General features: G+C 47.5%; 1 protein-coding gene across 1 annotated transcript in view; it reads right to left on the reverse strand.

The window, feature by feature from the left end:
• Positions 1-20,517, reverse strand: part of CSMD2 (CUB and Sushi multiple domains 2) — a 655,178-nt gene that overhangs the window by 252,603 nt on the left and 382,058 nt on the right. Inside the window, exons 12-13 of the mRNA XM_025355777.1 lie at positions 17,440-17,552; positions 1,421-1,603 (exon numbers count right to left, since the gene is read on the reverse strand). Of these exons, the coding sequence (XP_025211562.1) occupies positions 1,421-1,603; positions 17,440-17,552 (296 nt within the window). The remainder of the gene's footprint in view (positions 1-1,420; positions 1,604-17,439; positions 17,553-20,517) is intronic.

The following is a 20,517-nucleotide window of genomic DNA, read 5'->3' on the forward strand; positions in this document are numbered from 1 at the left end:
TATCTAGATGGATTGAAGAGATTAAGCCCCCATGGCACCTGGGGCTCCCACTGTGTGTACCTTTATCTTCTCAGGCCCTGCCTCTACAGAGCCCTGCCCCGTGCACCCGTCCCTGGGCTTGGTCTCTGCAATGGACAGAGCCTTTGTGTTTGCCTGCCCTGAGCTGCTCCCTGCTCCTCCAGGTCCTTGTGGCTCCCAGCATGCTACGCGGCTAATGCTGTTGGGCTCTATATTCTAACCACAGTGGGGAGCAGAGATGGGCAGATATCATTCAATTTTTTTTTTCAATAAGGGTGATTTGTTCAATGTGTATTTAAGGGTGATTTGATCTTTAAACCTCTCAAGACTTTTTACATAAATAAACTCAAAAGTCATGAAAATGCTTTGTCAGACAAAGTGATTTTTGTTTCATTTAGAAAGTATAATCACCATGGTACATCCCAACTCATCAACTCATACACCAAACTCTCAGTCATCACAGAGACCCTGACAGTCTCCCAGGCTATTCCTCTCCCAGCCCCGAGGGATAACCGATCTCTAGTGTGCAGAGCTCAAGACCCCAAGTAACACACTGAGCCGGGGGAAGGATCTGAGGATCAGGATGCCTGTCTTTCCCTGAGAGAAGCACATGGAAAGAGATGGAGAAGGTGGAGTGACAAGGGATGGGAGAAGACGTGACAGCCCAGAGAAGCTGGAAATTTTGATTTCCCAACAGAGACCATGCCTGGGCCTCCCTTGGCTATACACAGCCCCTCATCCTTGCCAATCCCGCTGCGACTGAAAATTTAAGATGTCATTTGTGCTGCAAAGTATGGTCAGGTCATCCAAGAGGAAGGAAGAAGGGCTTCTTTGTTATCTCTACAGAACAGACCACTCAACACCAACCCCTTCCCCAAAAGATCAACAGTCCAAAGATAGCTTGATCTCTTATCCCTCCCTAAATCCAATATGAGATGAAGCAATTTTGGGAAACTGTTTATATCCTGGCAAGGCCAGTTTCCCGCAGCACTGAAGGTTGGTGGTGTCTACAATCTTACAAACTTGCCAGTCCCTTCCACCTTGCTTGATTAGATGATGCCAGTGGTGGCAATGAGGGTGAGTAGGAAATGTCTGGGTCTGAGCCTGGTGGGCTAAGCCCCAGTGGTATCTCCTTGCTCTTAAGGATCACCAAGAAGGGTAAGATGGCATTGAAGAACATCACCCAATGTCAAGAGCACTTGTTCTCAGTGCTATAGTCGACTTTGCCTGCCAGAAATGAGGACCCCACCAGCAACGTTCCGAGGAGTAGAATAAACCAACCAGTGTGCGGCTTTTGTTACAACCTGCAAGGTTCCCAGGGATGGGGCCCCTGGACTAGCTAGGAAATGGGCCCCTGCCTCTCGGTGAAGACCCTGGCGTGGCCTCCTCCCTGCTCACTTACACACGCAGCCTGGCTTCTTAGCCGACCATTGGTTATTCTTTTGGCATGTGATTGCCTTCTGTCCCACCAGCTCGAAGGCGGGCTGGCACTCAAACTTGAGTGTGTCACCGTGGCGAAACCGGGAGCCTTCCCTCCGGCCATACGCAGGTATGCCAGGGTCACCGCAACTGCCCTGCTCGATCTCTGAAAGACAGGAAGATGAGAAAACAGAGACAAAAGGTGACTTTATACCTCTCTTGGAGCTGAAGGTCCACATGACATGCTCTGCTGCTGTTCTGCCATAAGTCAGTGTTCAGAGTGACACAGGTAGGATTCAATGTTCTTATAAGGAATGAGGTTTGTGAAAAATCCTGCAATGTCCTGTTTCATTGCAGCATCCTAGGATGAATGGGTTTCCAGCTATCAAGTGCCTGAGACTCTGTGTCCACATAAAGTGTTCTAGATGCTTGGATGTTTTGACCCCTTATCCCTCCCTAAATCCAATATGAGATGAAGCAATTTTAGGGAGAAGGTGGGTCTACATTCTTCACAGGTTACCTGTCCCAGGAGCAACAAGTTCCACAGCATTAGAAGTCTTTGGAGACTTCCTCACTGAACCTGATCTTGCATCTGAACTGCTAATGTCACATGACAGATCTCAAGTACAGTCCATTTCTGAGCAGCAAAGGCAAGTGCAAGACGACACAGCAGTTGAGGCTTTGCTCCCTGTCTTTTTCTCAAACCAGAGATTAATTGAGAATAAATGTTCACTGCCTGCTGACGTGGAAGCACCTTCATGGAGATGTTTCCTTAATTCAATTTGAGATGGTAGCAGGTAAAATGAAGCAAATGACTCACTGAGTATGCTTTGAAAGTTCACTTGAGTCAACAGTGGTGAGTCAGACATGGAGTGGGTTCTCTGAGACAGCTCTGGGGGTCCTGAACCCAGTGGGCATGATGGGCTGGCTACCTCACTGGAGAGGCAGTCAGGACTCAGACGCTTCTGGAAAGGAGTATGTCCTGGCCAAGCCTCTGGAGCTTCCCCTGGAGTCACCTCCACTTCCACTCATGCTGTGCTTAATGCTGTGAGAGATGGACAAGGAGGGGGTGGTGGAAGGGAGGAGGAAGAAGAGGGAAGGAGAGAAGCTCTGTTTCTGGGGGAGGAGCTCTGTTTCCGGGGAGAAGGGCGTCCTGCAGGACAGACAGGAAGTCATGAAGCCAGTGCTAGACAGTGAGGTGAGGACTGTATGAGTCCTGCGATTTGGGAGAGAGGGGCCCAGAGTCATCAGGGGAGTTTTTTGGACACCTACCCAGGATTCTCAGGACAAAGGGACCCTGCCTGTTCTGTAGACACCATCATGGGATGTCAGGCACCACAGTCCCTGAAGTTGGTGTGTGTGACCCTGACAGGGATGATTCTGCAAAGGCTTTCCTACCACACTGTGGGGCTTCTGTGGGCTGGTCAGAGTTGCCATCAGCTCCAGGCACTGCCTTTTATGGACGGGCTCTTGACTGTTGCATTCATGTTACTGCAAAATGAAGGCTGCCAGCTTTGTGCTGAGAGCAGACAGGACAAGGTATTCTATGGCTGGGGTTGTGTGTGTGTTAGTGTGCGTGTGTGTGTGTGTGTGTGTGTGTGTGTGAGATCATCTAAGTCGAGCAACAAGGGTCCCCTCCTTTGTGCAGGGGAGTCTGTGTGACCATGTGCCAGGTGTGAGGCATCTCAAATGTAAGTCAGCCCACTTGCCTCTCACCTCACATGTGCCCCAGCCTCACCCTCTACAAGTACGCCTGCTGAAAACATAGCTGAACCCCCTCTGAAGCTGGCTTTGCTCAGGCTCAGGGATCGGGGAGGGGATACACTGAGGCATTCCAGGAACATGGTCCCTTTGCTCCAGGTCCCAGAGCTCCAGGGCATCTGAAGGAAAGAATAAGGGGCCCCTGTCATAAGTCAATGTGGAGAAGCAAGCAGCAGGACCCACCTGCCTCCAGATGTGCCCAGATATGCTTTCTGGGATATAGCCTGGGGTGTGAGGGCTGTCACTGCAGGCATTTTGAGACCTGGTGAAAGTTACACAGCATTTGAAGCCAGAGCTGGATCCTTCCTGCTGCCAGGGGCAGAACCCAGATATAAGGTTTCCTAGCGAGGCCCTACCATTGCTGTAGGAGATATGCATGTGGGGTACGTGTGCCTGTGTTCCTGCCCACAGCAGCTAGTCTGTGATTGGCTTAAGACAAAGGGAATACTAAGGGGGATGAAGGAATCTGCCCAGCCTTCCCATTGTGCAGACACAGCCCTGCGCACATGCCCACATCCACCCACCCATCACTTTCTCCTACCATCATTCAATCACAGGCACCCACTTAAGCACAATGCAATGAGCACCTATCGTGTGCCAGTTGTTTTGCTAGATCCTTGACATCTGGACATGGTCTCTGCCCTCAAGAAATGAACAGACAAAGAAACAGGTGTTTATGATACAGGGGATTTGTGCTGTGGATGCACATAGGAGAAGCACCTAATTCAAACTTGGAGGATCAGTCTGGAAATAGGGTGTGGAGAGTGGAAGTACTAACCTCATCTCCAAAATTTCGAGGGGCACCAAAATCTCAGTTATCATGACAAATAATATCTTAGTGCAATATTTTTTTTAGAAAATCACAATTAATGCCATAAATCCAGTTCACAATGAAGAAAAATACCAACATTTAAAATAAAGCCTGGATCCAACCCTATGCTCAGATGACTCACCTCACTGGTCTCACCATAGTCCCAGCACTGTCAGAGCCTGTCTTTGATTCAAATGTAGATGTGTTTTAACATGGACATTTCACATTAATATTATTTTTTAAAACAATTTGCATTAAGTGTTATATATCTTAATTGTTGCGTTTTTTTCCCCCATCACTTAAATTTCGTGCCCATGAGTGCCCTGCTCACCTGACCCTAGTCCCAGTCCTGGGTCAGGAAAGGCTTCTTGCAGGATGTGGTGTCCAGGCTGAGGCCCTAAGGCTGTGGTGGAACCAGGAAGGTGAAAAGGAACAGCAGGAGAGAAGGAAGGGCCTTAGATGGAGGGAAGAACCCTTGCCCAGTTCCAGAGGTAAGACTGTTTGTAGGACTGTGATATAGGAGTGACAGTAATTACCCAATAGTTATTGTCACAGCTAACGTTTAGTTATATAACTAAGTGCCTGGTCTTGGCACTTGGGTGTACCCTCACTGAGACAAGAATGCAAGAAGAGGTATAGATAGGTCTGAATGGAATCGTCAGTAGGAGATGCTGAGTTTTAAGGTACTAGTGGGACCTCCAAGTAGAAATATCTAGTAGGAAGTAGCTACATGGGTCTTAAGTTCAACAGAGAAGTCTGATCTAGAAATTCAGCTCGTAGATTGTAAAAGAAGCCATGAGAAGGATGAAATGACCCAAGGAGAGTGAGAAGGGATGTTGGTCCAGGACAGGACAGTTAGGGACAATGTAGGGACTAGCAGAATGCTAGACTGGGAGAGTGGGGTCACAGGAGCTTAGAGAAGAATGAGTTTCAAGAAGATCAAAAGCCTTGAATTCTGCAGGGAAGGGTTAGCAAAAAGAGGTCACATTGATACTGTCAGGATTGTGTGTACTGATGAGGCCAACACCCAACAGGAGAAGAGAAGGTGATACCACTCTATCCAGAGAAATTAGGTAGCAGCTCATGAGGCATATGGCCTGGGTGGGAGTGGTTAAAGTAGTTTAGTACAGGGGAAACTTGACCATATTGAAATGCTAGAGAAGAATAAAGGGGTGGGAGGAAAGATGTATTGAATGGTTAGCTGACGATTTGGAGGAGAAGGGGGTCCCTACAGGGGCTCCAGAGAAGGAGAGAGGCATGGGACTGAGAGCACACATTAGAGACCACAAGGGATGCTCCTTCCCTCAAGACCGCAGTCAAGAGGGAAGAAGTGGTGGCAGTGAGTTTTCAGGTAGGATGGCAGGAGACCAAGGGAGATCCTGTGATGACACAGGCTCTATTTTCTAAGTGGAGGAGGTCACAGTCTTTGCTGAAGGTGAGGGACAAGTCATGGGAAAACAACTTGAGGAGAATGTCTGAAGCTGTCACTCTGGAGAAGAGGAAATCATGCCTAGATGGATTAAAATGCACCTCTGGGGCCCACTGAGGGTGCAGATGACTCATTTATAGGGATACCATCAAGCGGGGCTATATGACTTGTCCCAACAGCCTTTGACCACTCGATTCCTGTAGAAGTAGAGGAAGGGGTAGGAGGATTGACTGAGTGAGGGGGGATTGGGCTTAGAGAAATGGAAGACAGTGGGGCAAAGGAGCTGAAGACGTTGTTCAAAAGAATGGCCAAAGTGTTATCCAAGGGGCTTAGGATGAAGAATGAAAGAGGTGAAGGGACCAGGGGGCGATAGGGGAAATAGCGGTTGGGAAGGGATGATGGGCAGGAGTAGAGGGAGTGTCATGTGAAAAAGCTGAAGTATGTGGAGTTGAGATTTCAGAGGTGCTTGATGATGAGGTCCAGCTGCAGCCAGGGTGAAGTACACTGAAAGAAAGTGAGAAGGTCAAGGCCTGAGAGGCAAGGTGATGGCAAATAGGGAGGAGGAGACCAGTGACAGTGATGAGGAGGGGTAGAAAGTGTCAGAGCTGGAGACAGCATAAGGTCAAAGGGGAAGGGGTTTACACGTGGGTGGAACAGCATTGGCGAGCGAGCATACGAGCCCCTCTCAAGGTGAAGTTCATTCGGCGTGGGGAAGTGAGCTTCTAGCACTGCAGAGGGCTACAGGGTCATGGTGACCTCATGGGAACTCAGGTTAAAGGGAGCATTTGGCAAAGAGTTCCAAGGCATAGGGGGATGTGTTGCCCAGAGAACCAAGATTGGGGAGAAGGAAGAGGAAGAACAGAGCAGGGTGGGGGTGAGAGTTCGGGAGCTCCTTCCAGGAAGGCAGACGGGGCTGCTGGCTGGCTTCTGTCCCTTTGACGCCTCCTGTCCTGGCCTAAGCCTTCTCTCCAAGCTCAGAGTCAACTCCTGCTGGAAACACAGGGACCAAGGTCCCTGTCTTTCTGTAAAGGGCTCCCTGTGCTCTACTGGCCTGCCTGAAAGGTGTTTGATCTGACACTTCTGGTCAGGTGCTGACCAAGTCTGACGTCAGGACCCAGAATTGCAAATAGATAAATGGATTTTGACTTCAGAAAAATCACACATGCAATTTCCTGTTATCTGGTTTAATATAATTCCGTTTTATGAACGTTGCTCCTGTCTCTCCCCTTTTGCCTACCAAAAGCAAACTGGAAAACATGAGATGATTGCTTCTGAGATGCCTCAGAAGTCCATCATGACTGAGCTCTGCCACTCAGCATATTTGCTTTCCCCTTTCTCGGCTGTTTTATCCCCATCATCTGTGATCAACCTCACTCTTCTCCCCAGGTTTTTCCATTTCTAATACCAAATTGGAATCATCTTTTATGAAAATGTCTGTACAGAATGGACTGTATCATGTGGTTCTATAAATTCACTATTTGATGTGCTCCAAGAGGGGAGGCACTGCTTGGAGGAAGATGAGGATTTGCTGCCTTTCACATGAGGCTGGGAGGCTTCACTGGCTCCTTCACTAACTCATTGTTCCCCTAGCCTGAGCTTCCTCTCCTCTTCCGTTGGCATGACTAACGCCTTGCATTAACAGACTTTGGTTTAAAATGTTACCTCCTCCAAGACATTTTCCTTGACCATACATCTTAGATCTTAGACGTTTCCCTTTTACTTTTCTTTCTTTGCACCCCATTCTTTTTATTTTTTCTTTTGAGACAGGGTCTTGCTCCATTGCCCAGACTGGAGTGCAGTGGTGCTATCACAGCTTACCGCAGCCTCGAACTCCTGGGCTCAAGCAACCCTCCCATTTTTGGCACCCTATTCTTTCCCTTTATAGCAATGATGCCCCTTGTAACTACCCATCTGTTCATTCAACAAGTATTTTATTGGTTACTGTTCTAGACATTGGGGGTATAACAGTGAATAAAAGGATGAAAATTTGTTCTTCTGGAGCTCTGGCTGGGCATTGGGCACAAGATGATTCACCACCCAGCCTCCCTCACTCCCACCCCATAGAATGTAAGCCCCATGAAGGTAGGCATCCATTATGTATCTTTGATCACGGTGTACCTAGCACTTAGCACAGTCCCTGGAACACACAGAATACTCTGTTTAACGTATGAGCTCAGCTAACATTTTGCATGGAAACTTTGCCAAATGCCACACTAAGCACTAAAGGTACAGCGTTGCCTGCCCCACAGCCCCTGCCCCTGGAGAACTCATAGTCAGGTAGGTAATTCCAATACAAATGACAAGGGCAATGGAGAGGATGTAGACCTGACCACATGACTTGGGTGACAGCAGAAGGGGTAGCTCAGGCCTCTGGCTGAGAGCACTGGACAGGTTTCTTAGAGGTTGTTCAAATCTGGGAGTCAGCCTGGATTCTGCCTTGTCCTTCTCCCTCAGCTCTCCTTAGTCCCCTCCTGTTGACTCCTCCTCCCACATACCCAGAACCCTCTGCTTTCCACCCCGTCTCTCCCTGCCTGAGTTCAGCCCTTGCAGCTCCTCATCTGGGTGCCAGTAGCAGCCTATGGTTCCCCTGGCCCCTCCTTCTATTTCATACTCTACAAAGCAGCACAAGAAAGAAAAATCTGATGATTACCATCCCCTGCTCATTGATCCTTTCACAGCTTCCCCAAGTCCCCAGACTAAAACCCTAACTCCTCAGCATGGCAGGGCCCTGGCCTACCCCTCCCACCCAGCCTGCTCTTTGGCCATTGGCGACCTTGAGATGCACACGGCACGGTACTGGGTGATCTGTAGGGAGGTGGAATAGTGCAGTGGTGAGAGCTCTGGCATCAAAAAGCCTAGGATCTAAATCCTGGCTCTGATACTAAGGAACAGACCTTGGGCATGTGACTTATTTTCTCTGAGCCTTAGTTTTGTCATCCGTAAAATGGAAAGGGTAATAATAACAAGGTTGTTGTGAGGATTAAATGAGCTTCTGTACACAAGATAATTGTCAAAATGTCCAGCATGCAGTGTGTAACCAGTGACTACCGTATTTCCTCAGTGTTATTGTTGCTGATGTTTGCAGAGCCCAACTGCCCTTCACACGGCTCTAACGTGGCACCTGCCATCCTCTCTTCCTGAAATGAACACCCTTTGCTTGTCTACCAGACAAAGAATTGTCTTTCAGCGTTGGTGCAAGTGTGTTCCCATCTGGGACCTTCTTTTGAATCGCCAGGCAGCCTTAGGAGCTCCTTCTCTCTCGCTCCCAGCCCCCTTGGACATTTTTGTTGTTATAGCAACGGGTGCTGCAGTTTTGGGTGTGTGTTTCCCACTGTTTTTTTTTTTTTTTTTTTTGTTTCCCACTGTTAATTGGTAAGTTTCTTGAAGACTGAGCCAATGTTTTTTGAAATGTCTGTATCCCAGCTTTTCTAGTGAAGTGCAGGGCACAGAGAGGGGATTCAATAAACTTTTGAGGAATGATGAGGGGAGGATGGAGGAGAGGATGGAAGGAAAACAGGAGGAAAGGAGAAACGGAGGACAAGACTGTAGAGTTTACAGAAGAGCTAGAAGCTCACTGTGGTGGGAAGCTCAAATGATGGAGAGAAGAGGCCAGAGAAATGGTTGGAGGGAGACCCTGAAGGACCTGGTTTGATGAACAATAAGTCATTTAAGCTCCATCCTGTGGGTTGTCAGCTCCTCAGAGCCAGGGTCACATCCCCTCCACTCTTTGTATCTCCAGAACCAAGTCCAGTGTCTTATGCCTACTAAGTGCTCAGACCCGTTGTTGAATCAGCACAAACCCCTAGTGAGTGACCAGGACATCTTCGGTGCGTTAGGATCACCCTGTGGGCATGCCCAGATCACCTGGATTGCCTCATAACCACACTCCACTCTGCTTTTCTATTTCTGATGATGTGAAGGGCACCAGGAGGTGAGAGACCCCACATCTATACGTGTACCTATGGGGACTGATGTGTTTTTCTGCACACGATTTCCACAAGTGGAATAGAGGTATGGCTGGATGAAGTGGGTGACATTCTTCCCTCCCCATCTCCTTCCTCCATAACACTGTCATAGGTCTGTCACCAGCCAAAGGAGGCTGGAAACAATGGACATGGAGGTAGCCTCCAAGCTGTCTGCGTTAGCCCCAAACTGAAGCTTACCATTTGCAAAAGCTATGTATTTAGAGAGTACATCTCATTGACAAATTACTTCCTGCCAAATTTTAATGTGGTAACATCCTCTGCTGTTTGCCAGCCCAGTCTCCAGGGGTTAGAACAGGCTGGATCCCACTGGGACTTTTTGAGAAGAGGCAGCTGCTGCTTGTATCCAGCTCAACTTTGGCTCCCGGTGCCTGAAAAACTTTTAGAGGTATCATGGAAACTCAGCGAGTGTCTTAGGAACATGTTAGTGATATTTTTGGCCAAAGTTGGAATGTTTGGGCCTTCCAGTTTGTGGAAAAGTCAAGAAGTAGAGGTGTACCGAAAATAACAGAAGAGAGGCTGAAAATAGCCATGTGCTTGGCATCTGACAAGAGGAAGGGCAGTATCCTAGAGGGAGTGGTCAGTGATGCTGGTCAGCTGCCCTTGGCCTCCTTTGAAGTCTGCCTCCAACACCACCTCTTCCAGGGGCTCAGCAGTGCCCGCCACTGGAGTGAAGTTCTGAAGAAGGGGATGTGGCACTGCCTGCAGAGAGCAAGTCCTGGCCCTCTTCTCCCCAACTTGCTCTCAGACTTTATTTTTACTGAGGTTTTAGCTTCAATCTTATCTGCATGTCACCTTTCTAAGCCTACCTGTTCCCTCTCTCAAGGATGTCTGACAAACTCCTTTTCATCCTTCAAGCAAGTCTCAGTTTCAAACATCACTTCCTCCAGGGAGACTCCCCTGATGCCCTTGAGCAAGATTCGCTGCCCCTCCTTTGTATTTCCTTGTCTTCTAACACTTGTTCTATGGTACTGAAAATGGACTATGAATTAGGTGAAGGCAGAGATTGTCTTGCTGTCCTTGTAGCCTCAGTGTTCTAAACATTGTCTGCAACACATCATAGGGCCTTAGAAAATGTTGCACAAACAGATGAGCTCATTTCTAACATGAGTGCCCTGGACTGTTGGGCACCCCCTCTGCATAATCTCTACTGCCCTGCTTCTTCATGTCTGCAGGGTCCAGGTCCCAGCTTCTTCCTCCCCTGGGCCAGCCTCCCAGATTCAGCATTAAGCTGCCAGATTCCAGACTCCAGCAAGGAAGCAAGGAGACTTCCAGATTGATGCTAAAACTTGTTAGCAAGTTGTATGTAATTTTATAATGTTTCTGGTAAGTGCTAATTGCCTGTTCCTTAAATATTTCTTGTTCTACTAGGAAGCAAAGAAATTGCAACTATGAATGCATTTCCCACAGCTGGTCGCCCCCATGGAGGGAGACTGGCTCAGAGTGCTCAGATATTGACAGATCAGGAGTCCCCTCCCCCACCCCAAGACCTGGGATTGTGACAAGCCGAACTGGAGAAATTTCTGGGAAGCAAATGCCCCAAATTTCCCACCAGGCTAATACTTTCAACAAGGAAGAAAGGATGATACTGGAGTGCCACCTGCCTGCCCCTAAGGTTGTATCTCTCTGCTCAAATTGGGACAGAGTGGGTATTGATGATGATGATGCAGCCAGGTGTGCCTAAGGAATGGGTGGAAATGATGGATATGGGAGGTCTCTGCCCTTGGATGCCTTATGCCATCCTATGGGAAACCTGCATCCCAGCTACACGCCCCCACCACCCCCTGCCCATTCCTGAGTCGAGATGTCTATCCTGCGTGGAACTCCCCAGGAGTTGGAATAACAGGGGGCTAAAAAGGAGGAAGAGGTAATTCTGAAGCTTCAGGCAATGACGTAGGTTGGAAGAAGAGCTGCAGGTCTTGGAAAGCAGAGAAGGGAGTAAGCTTCCAACTGAGCATTTACTAAATGCCAGGCCCTATGCTGGGTGCTTCACTATACTGAGTCCTCATGAGACCCTGGAGAGATAACCATTCATGAGCCCCTCTTCACAGATTAGGAAATTCAGGCTCATTGATGAGGAGAGACTGGCACACAGGGAGTCAAAGGAAGATCCTGATTATAAGTTGGGTTTGCCCAACCACAAATCCTACAGGACAATAGAGAATGCATGGGCTCTTGGCATCTGTGCACTAGGTCGGTGGTAAAGTGGACCAAAAGGGAATCGAGAGGGTGCTGGGGAGGGTACCTGATTGTGACTGAGTAGATCCTCATTGCAATTTAATTCTACAAGCTTTTCTGAGCATGTGTTCTGTGCCAGGCACTGAATTAGGCCCTATACGACTGGAGAGATTTTTATCTTGAATGGATTCATAGAAACCAGAACTTGGTGGAATTATTATTATGGAGAACTTTGGATGTCATGTAGAAAATGTTATACTTTATCCTAAAATCAATGAGAAGTTGTCATATTTTTTTAACTAGGAGAGAATTGTGCCAGATTTGGATTCTGGGAAGATCACTGCTCCATGTGGCAGATGGGAGCGAGAGGACTAGAGCCAGAGATGCTGGTTAGGAAGACTCTGCTGTTATTCAAGTGAGAGGGGATGAGGGAGGGACTCAACTCAGCAGTGAAAGAGAAGTGGGACGTGGAAAACTGACAGAATCTGGGAATGGAGTCAGAGGTGGGAAGAGGGAAAAGGAGGAGGCAGAGATGAGGCCTAGGGATGCGATGGATGGTGGTGCTGTTCGTGAAGATGGGGTACACAGGTGTAGGTCATGAGCATGGGGGCAGAGATGGTGAGCTTGGTTTTGGATGGTGTTACAGACTGAACTTGTGTGTTCCCCCAACTCTCCCAAATTCCTGTATTGAGGCTCTTAACCCCTAGTGTGACTGTATTTGAAGATGGGGCCTCTAAGGAAGTAATTAAGGTTAAAGAGATCATAAGGACAGGGCCCCGATCTGAGAGGATAGATGTCTTTCTAAGAAGAAACACCACAAGGCTCATGCGCTCGCTCTCTCTCTCTCTCTCTCTCTCTCTCTCTCCTGTGTATGCATGCACCCAGGAAAGCCCATGCAAGGCCATGGTGAGAAGGTGGCTGTCTGCAAGCCAGGAAGAAAGCCCTCATCAAAAACCAAATTGGCCAAATCCTTAACCTTGGACTTCTAGCCCCTAGAACTGGGAGGAAACTGGACACATGACCTCCTATTCTTAAAACAGTACAACCTTCTCTAGACACATGACCTCCTATTCTTAAAACAGTACAACCGTTATCTTTACCCCAGGGGACATCGTGGTATGACAGTGTTCGTGTAGGAAAGATGGGCCGGCCTCCTGTTATGGGGTGAACCGTGTCCCCCAAAAAGACTTGTTGAAGTTCTGACTCTGGTACCTATACATGTGATCTTATTTGAAAACAGAGTTGTTGCAAATGTAAACCACCCAGTCTTGGCATTTTGTTGTCAGCAGACTACACAGGTGGGTAGGTTTGAGACGGCTGAGAGGGAAGCCATATCAAAATGTGTAACAGGAAGACCGAAATGCAAGTAGAGAACAGATGTGGAAGTCACCAGAGTTTGGGTTGAGGCTGAAATCATGGAAGTACACATGAGCAACTGTGGAATGTTCTAGAATAAGAGGACCAAAGGCTAAGGATAGACTCTGAAGGGCAGTGAGGAGCCATGGAGCAGCTGTGAAGGAGCAGCCAGAGAGGTAAAAGAAAACCAGGAGGTGGAGGTGAGAGGAACCCAGGGAGCAGGATGGACAAGGACAGGGAATCACATAGGGGTGCCGGGGACTCAACCCACCCACCTTTTTATAGTAGAGGGGGCTCCTCACCAGGAGAGTGTGAGAAGATGGGCTTCACCCCTCAAACAAAAAGTCAAAGGTGGAAGGGGCAAAAACAAAAAACGTGGCCCACCCAATTTAGCCCCTTGAATTTTCACTGGGCCAGGTTCCAACGCACTGTGAGGCCTCCAGGCTCCTGCGAGCCTGATTCTGCCTCCTGCCACTTCTGGCTCCACGCCCTGCACTGAGGCCTTAGAGAGCCACCTCACTTCTCTGCCAGTCTGGGGAGGGAGGGCCCTAGGGAGTACTGGTGTAAGGCAGCAACCTAAACCCAGGGCCTGTCAGAGCACCTGGTGGCAGATCCAGGTGCCTGGCCTGGAGGACAGGAAATGTGGAAGATTTGGCTGGAGAGAAACTTTGGTGACATCCCCAGGGGAAGGCACTATCTCTATGCCAGACAATGTGCAAGGAACTTTGAGATTTCATTTCACTCTCTTAACAATGCTCTAAGATTGGCATTATTATTTCCATTGTACAAGTCGGGGAACTGAGGCTCAGAGAGATCACAAGACTCAAGGTTACACAGCTGGGACCACACTGAGATTTACTAGGTCTGGTGCAATTTCGGAGTCTGTGCGATTTTCTAGAATCCACTGCCTCTATGCACAGAACCTGACATAGTCCCTGTGGGTTTGCTATGTCTCTAAACACCCAGACTCCCCTTCCTAATTTGTCACGGCTCCAAGGAGAAGTCCTGTTGACACCTAGTCCGTGACCAGCATTCACATAGCGTATGCTTTATACCACATCGAGGCTGCTAGCTATTATAATCACAGCACCCAGCAAAGTGTTGGTCACATAACAAAAGCTTAGCCAGTACTGGCTGAGTGAAATGGACAAATGAACTTGTGAACAAAATCCCCAACCTCTGGTGACATGGAATCCAGGTTCATGATACACGGTCTGTTGGATTGGGGCAAAGCTTTGGCTTTTATAAAGATTTTATAAAGAATTGAAATTATGTAACCTTGGGAGGCTTCTGGGGCAAGGGGAAAATCCATGGGCTTCTGAAGCCAGGGAGACATGGGCTCAAATCCCAGCTCTGCTACTTTCCACACTTCTGTGTGACCTCAGGCAGATTACTTCACCCCTCTGAATCTCAGATTCCTCATCTATAAAATAGCAGCCATTGTATCCTTGTAAGCAATGAATGAGATGAAGTAATGTCTTTCAAGCCAGTGGTTAGCTATGAATCCTGTCTTAAAACAAGGCTTACAAAGAACAAAAGAGAAGAAAATAGAAGAAATAGAGGCAGGGAATCCTCCATCCTGGGCATGCCCTATCCTACCATAGAGGTCCCTGGAGGGTACCCCAGGTCTTTGCAGGACACTGTGAAAACCCCGAGATAATGAACACAAAGCTCTGGCACATAGCAGGGTTTCAACAAGTGTTACGTCCCTTTCTTTTCCAACAAAATCACACCAAACGCATCTAATTCCTCTTTCCCACATGAAAGCCCTTCAAATATCCAGACACAGCTCTCAAATCTCCCGAGTCCACTTCCTCCCCTGAATAAACATTCGGGGGCCATCATCATTTCTTATAGGAATTGCCTTAAATCCTCTCCTTATCTATCCAAGCTGAGGTCCCACATCTAAGCTCAATTATCTGGTGCCTGCTCAGGGCACGATAAAACACAACTAACTTCCTGGGATAAATTCCAGCAGCTAATTTTTTTAAGTCTTAAACCATGACTTGATATTTATTCCCATTTTATCTTTTCCTACTAATTTAGTCAACGACTCTACCCAACCCAGATCTTTCTGCACTCTGCTGACTGATATTGTCGTCCCTTTCAAGTTCACGCTGTTTACAGCTTATCCAAACCATTGGCAAAATATGGACAGATTAAGGGCATGTGGATGACATGGAATCGTTCCTCCCTGCTTTGGGGAACATTCACTGCTGAACATCCATAGAATTTCTGAAATGGGGGAAAACTTAGAAACTTTGCATTCATCTCCACTCCCCTTTTCAAAGTAGTGAGTGACAGGGCTTGGTCCTGAATCAAGGTCTCCTGATAGTTTTGTCTGGCGCTCCTCTCATAGCCCCACAGCTGCTGATGTATAATTTTATGCACTAGAACAGCCCACTCATTGAACTACCTGTGTATTGGCTCATTAGTCACTCACTAATTGCTTTGCAATTTGCAACATTTCTTATGTTCACATTTCTTAATCTAACCATCTTCACAGGACCTCTGTGACCCAGGTTGTATTATTATCTGTATTTCACAGATGAAGAAACAGATCTTGAGAAAGCCTCCATGATCTGCCATGGAGCTAGAAAGTGACAGAACCAGGATCTGCACACAGAGTCTAAGTATTTTCTGTCTGCTGTTCTTCCTTCCCTAGACACATAGCCTCCTATTCTTAAAAAATCTCAGTATAGCTGTCATCTTTACCCCAGGAGACATCACTGTATGACAGTGTAGGATGGGCTAGCCTCCTGTGATGGGGTGAGCTGTGTTCCCCAATAAGACATGCTGAAGTTCTGACTTCTAGTACTTATAAATGCGACCTTATTTGGAAACAGAGTTGCTGCAAATGTAATCAAGTTAAGATGAGACCATACCGGAGTAGGGAGGGCCCTTAGTCTAATATGTTGGTGTCCTTATAAGAAGAGGACAGAGAGACACACAGGAAGGTATGTGATGACAAAAGCAGAGATTGGAGTGATGCAGCTACAGCCAAGGAACAGCAAGGACTCACAGCCACCACCAGAAGCTAGGAAGAAGCAGGGGAGGATTCTACCCAGAGTCGGGGCATGGCCCTGCTGAGCCTTGATGTCAGACTTCCAGGCTCCAGACTGTGAGAGAATAAATGTCCATTGTGTGAAGTCAGCCAGCCCAAGAACACGAATACACCTCCTGTGTACCTGTACCCAGTTTGGAAACAGAGTACAGGTCCTGGAGCAGGAGGAACCTATGGTACACTGGGGGTATGGTGTGTGAGCCACACTGAAGGGACACCTTTTCCCCGCTCCCTGGGCCCCTGTCTCCCTAGTAGCCACCTAGTCATTTTGAGGACTTTAGGCTCACTTTTGTGACAAAACCCTTTCCTGATCCCCTTTCAGACGTTCCTGAAAAGATGTCTGCTCCCTTCTCTGTGCTCCCACTGGCACTGTCCAGGCAGCTCTTCTGCATGCCACTTCGTTTGCTTTCCCGTCCATCTCACCACTAGAGCACAAGTCCCTTGAGGCAACGCCTAGACTTGATGTGTCTGTCCCTGTTGCGCTGGTCTAGTGTCTGGTACCTAAGAGGGGCTTAACAGTAACCTGTGGATGGCTTCTCCTTCCATCTTTGTAGGGACTGGCATTAGCTGTTACCAGCCAAAGGGGGTTTGGAAGTGTTCAGAAGGATGATGTTGAGGGTATCTTCTGGGCCCCAGGTTTTGCAGTTCCCTTAATGCCTATTCTAAGCAAGAGATAAAGACTCTTGTCTGCATCTTTCTCAGGCCACCAACAGTGGTGTTTATCTGTTCCTAGCCCTATGCACAGAGTCACTCACTCATCACATGCTACCCAAATAGGGTAGCTTGGGAAGCTACTGTCCTCTCTAAAGATTTTAAAAATAAGTGACACCTCTTAAAAGTCTCCATGAACCAGGTATGAACTGGGGATGGAACTGAGGTGTGCATCTGATGCTGCGTGCCTAGTATTTTAAGTGTTTTATCCCAGATCATCCTCAAAACAACCAGAAGGGCCTCAGAACAAAGAGAGGACTGGGGCTCAGAGAAGTGGAATAACATGCCTAAGGGGGAGGAAGCTAGTGCAGGGGAGAACCAGGATCCTAGGGCTGGGAGCGGTGGCTCACGCCTGCAATCCCAGCACTTTGGGAGGCTGAGGCAGGTGGGTCATTTGACGTTAGGACTTCGAGACCAGCTTGGCCAACATGGTGAGCCCCCGTCTCTACTAAAAATACAAAAATTAGCCGGGCATGTTGGTGTGTACCTGTAGTCCCAGCTACTCGGGAGGCTGAGGCAGGAGAATCTCTTGAACCTGGGAGGCAGAGGTTGCAGTGAGCTGAGATTGTGCCACGGCACTGCAGCCTGGGCAACAGAGTGAGCTCCATCTCAAGAAAAAAAAAAAAAAAGAAAAATTCTGACTCCAAACCCAGACCCCAAGTCTCTGACTCCCAGGACACAGTTCATCTGGCTTGCCAAAACCAGTTACCTTCATAAGAAGCCTTGAATCCCAGGGAGCTGCCACTGCCATCAGTCTGGAAGAGGAGCCACATTTGATGATTGGTGCTGACAATGAGATCCGGGACCGATGTACCTGTCAGGCTGGCAGGAGAGAGATATTTAGAGGTATGCTCTCCACCATGACACCCGAATAGAATGACTGCCTGACCGATGATATCTAAAGGACTATCCAGGATCCAGGCTCACTTGGGCAAATTCTGGGCCCCACTGTGTTTCCGACATTGGAGCCCAGCAGCATGCTCTCCATGTGCTGGGAAGACTCATCCTGTCTCTCCCTCGGCCATGGGTAGAATCTCATGGGTTGAATCTCAACTTTTACTCCCTAGCCCAGACCCTTGGGTTCACAAGGGAGATCTGTGTCCTTACTTGCTCAGGGGACAAGGATAGTTAGAGCCAAATCCAATCAAGGGGGTATCTACATTCTTGCAACTTTTGATCTTTTGTGTGACCTGTATTGCAGAAAAGACCTCCCCTACCCCCACCTCCTTGCTGTCTTTATGTGGGTTTCCCCTCACAGAAACCGATTTCCACAGTTGGAACCCAAGTCATTCTTTCAATGAACCATCTCCTTCCACTCTAGGATTAGGAAAAAGGCTTAAAGTACAGTCATTATCTGAGGGCCACATTCTTTTTGAAGAAGAGGGTTTAAGCATGGGTGCGGGGGGAGGGGGGATTCAATTCAGAATCCCAACCCCAAGCACCTACCCATGTAAGATACTGTGCTTATCAATTTCCTACCCATTATCTCATTTAATGGCCCCGCTGCCAGGAAGGTAGGGGTTGTCAGTCCATAGTACAGATGAGAATACGGAAGTGCAGAACGGGCAGTGGCTTCCCCAAGGTCAACCTGATACAGTGGCGGAACTAGGAGTCCCCTGTGCAGGTTGGGATTTCCAGAAGAAATCCAACCTCATCATTTTGTTGAGATCAGATAAATTACCAGCACAGATGGAGGCAGGGGGTTGTGGAGTGGGCAATTGAACTAATGAGTCCTAATCTCTGCTTCACCCAGGGCCTCAGAGCTTGGGAGGCTGTCAAGTCGGCTGCAAAGAGGTCATCACACCATGGGGGATATGGAAGTGGAGCTGGGATAGAGCACCTGGGATCCAACAGCTTGGCCTGTGTGATGTCCCTGAGCCTGGGCTCTGACAAGCTGAGTAAGGATTGTGGCCAGGCCAGTGCTGGCTCCTGACTCTGGGGTGCTGATGAGCAAGGGAAAAGGCTGGGACCCCTGCTTTTCCTCTGTTTGACCCAATTACACCACCAGGCTCTGAGTCTGCCATTCATTTGCTGTGGGACCTTGGGCAAGCAGTTGAGCCTCTCTGGGCTTTTTCACTCTATGTTAAATGAGGGGATTGTATGGTATGATCCTCAATAGCCTTTTCAAAAGCTCTGCTATTCCAAGGTCTTCTCTATGTCAAAGCACACTGGGATTGTGGAAGGAAGAGAGCTAGGATCCTAGTCTCTTGGGCACAAAGAGCTGAGGCACCATATGGGTCAGTAAACTAGGGCAGAAAATGAGAGATGGGGATGCACCAAGTGAGGGGGAGAGGTAAGTGTGATGGTGAATTGCATGTGTTAACTTGACTAGGCCACAGGGTACCCAGATACTTGGTCAAACATTATTCTGGGTGTTTCTGTGAGAATGCATTTGAATGAGATGAACATTGAAATCAACAGACTGAGTAAAGCAGATCGCCCTCTCCAAGGTGAATGGACCTCATCCAATCAGTTGAAGGGCCAGACAGAACAAAAAGATGGACCCTCCTCTGAATGAGAGAATTCCTCCTGTCCAATTGGCTTTAAACTGAGACATCAGCTTATTTCCGGTTTTGAACTTGAACTGTAACATCAGCTCTTCCTGGATCTTGAACCTACTGGCATTTGGACTGTGACTACATTATTGACTATCCTGGGTCTCTAGCTTCTTAACTCACCTGGAAGATCTTGGGATCTGTCAGTCTCCCAAAATCACATGAGACAATTCCTTACAACAAATTATCTGTCCGCCCATCTAATTGCTATTTGTTAGTCTGTCTGTCTGTCTATCTATCTATCTATCTATCTACCATCTATCTATCATCTATCAATCATCTATCATCTACTTATCATCTGTGTATCATCTATTTATCATCTATCAATCAATCATCTATCATCTATTTTCTATCATTATCTATCATCTATCAATCATCTACTTATCATCTATCTGTATATCATCTATCATCTATCAATCAATTGATCAATCATCTATCATCTATTTTCTATCTATCTATCTATCTATCTATCTATCTATCTATCTATCTATCATCTATCTATCATCTATCAATCATCTATCATCTACTTATCATCTGTGTATCATCTATCTATCATCTATCAATCAATCATCTATCATCTATTTTCTATCTATCATTATCTATCATCTATCAATCATCTACTTATCATCTATCTGTATATCATCTATCATCTATCAATCAATTGATCAATCAATCATCTATCATCTCTATCTATCTATCTATCTATCTATCTATCTATCTATCTATCTATCTATCATAATCTCTCTCTCTCTCTCCTATTGTTCTGTTTCTCTGGAGAACACTCACTAACACAGTGAATCAGGCATGGGGCAGAATGCCCTGTGGGCTCACGTTCCATTCCTTTGTCTGGAGAAATCCCAGGTCCCAGCCATGTCACCTGATTCACTGGGTACCATCGGATAAGATGAGTCATGTAACTGTCTCTATAGCATCATCTCCAGGTAGGTGCAGGGAAGTTGCGAGAAACACCCAGAAAAGAACAGCCTCTGGTCAAGCCAGCTGTTACTAAATGGCCATTTCTCATTCAGCATTAGAACCGGAAAGAGATATCCTGGAGCTAGCCTTGTTGGGAGGGAGTGTGGCATGGGACATTGTCCTTTGCTGAAATCAAAAGAATAAACTTGAGTGCTGGTTCTGCTATCAGCCTTCTCTGAAACCTTTGGGCCTCAGTCTCCCATCTGTTAAACAAGAATAATAACACCAGGGCTTAAGTGAGATAATTGATGCAAAAG

This window comes from Theropithecus gelada, chromosome 1 (assembly GCF_003255815.1).
Source record: "Theropithecus gelada isolate Dixy chromosome 1, Tgel_1.0, whole genome shotgun sequence".
In the NCBI taxonomy this organism is placed as follows: Eukaryota; Metazoa; Chordata; class Mammalia; order Primates; family Cercopithecidae; genus Theropithecus; species Theropithecus gelada.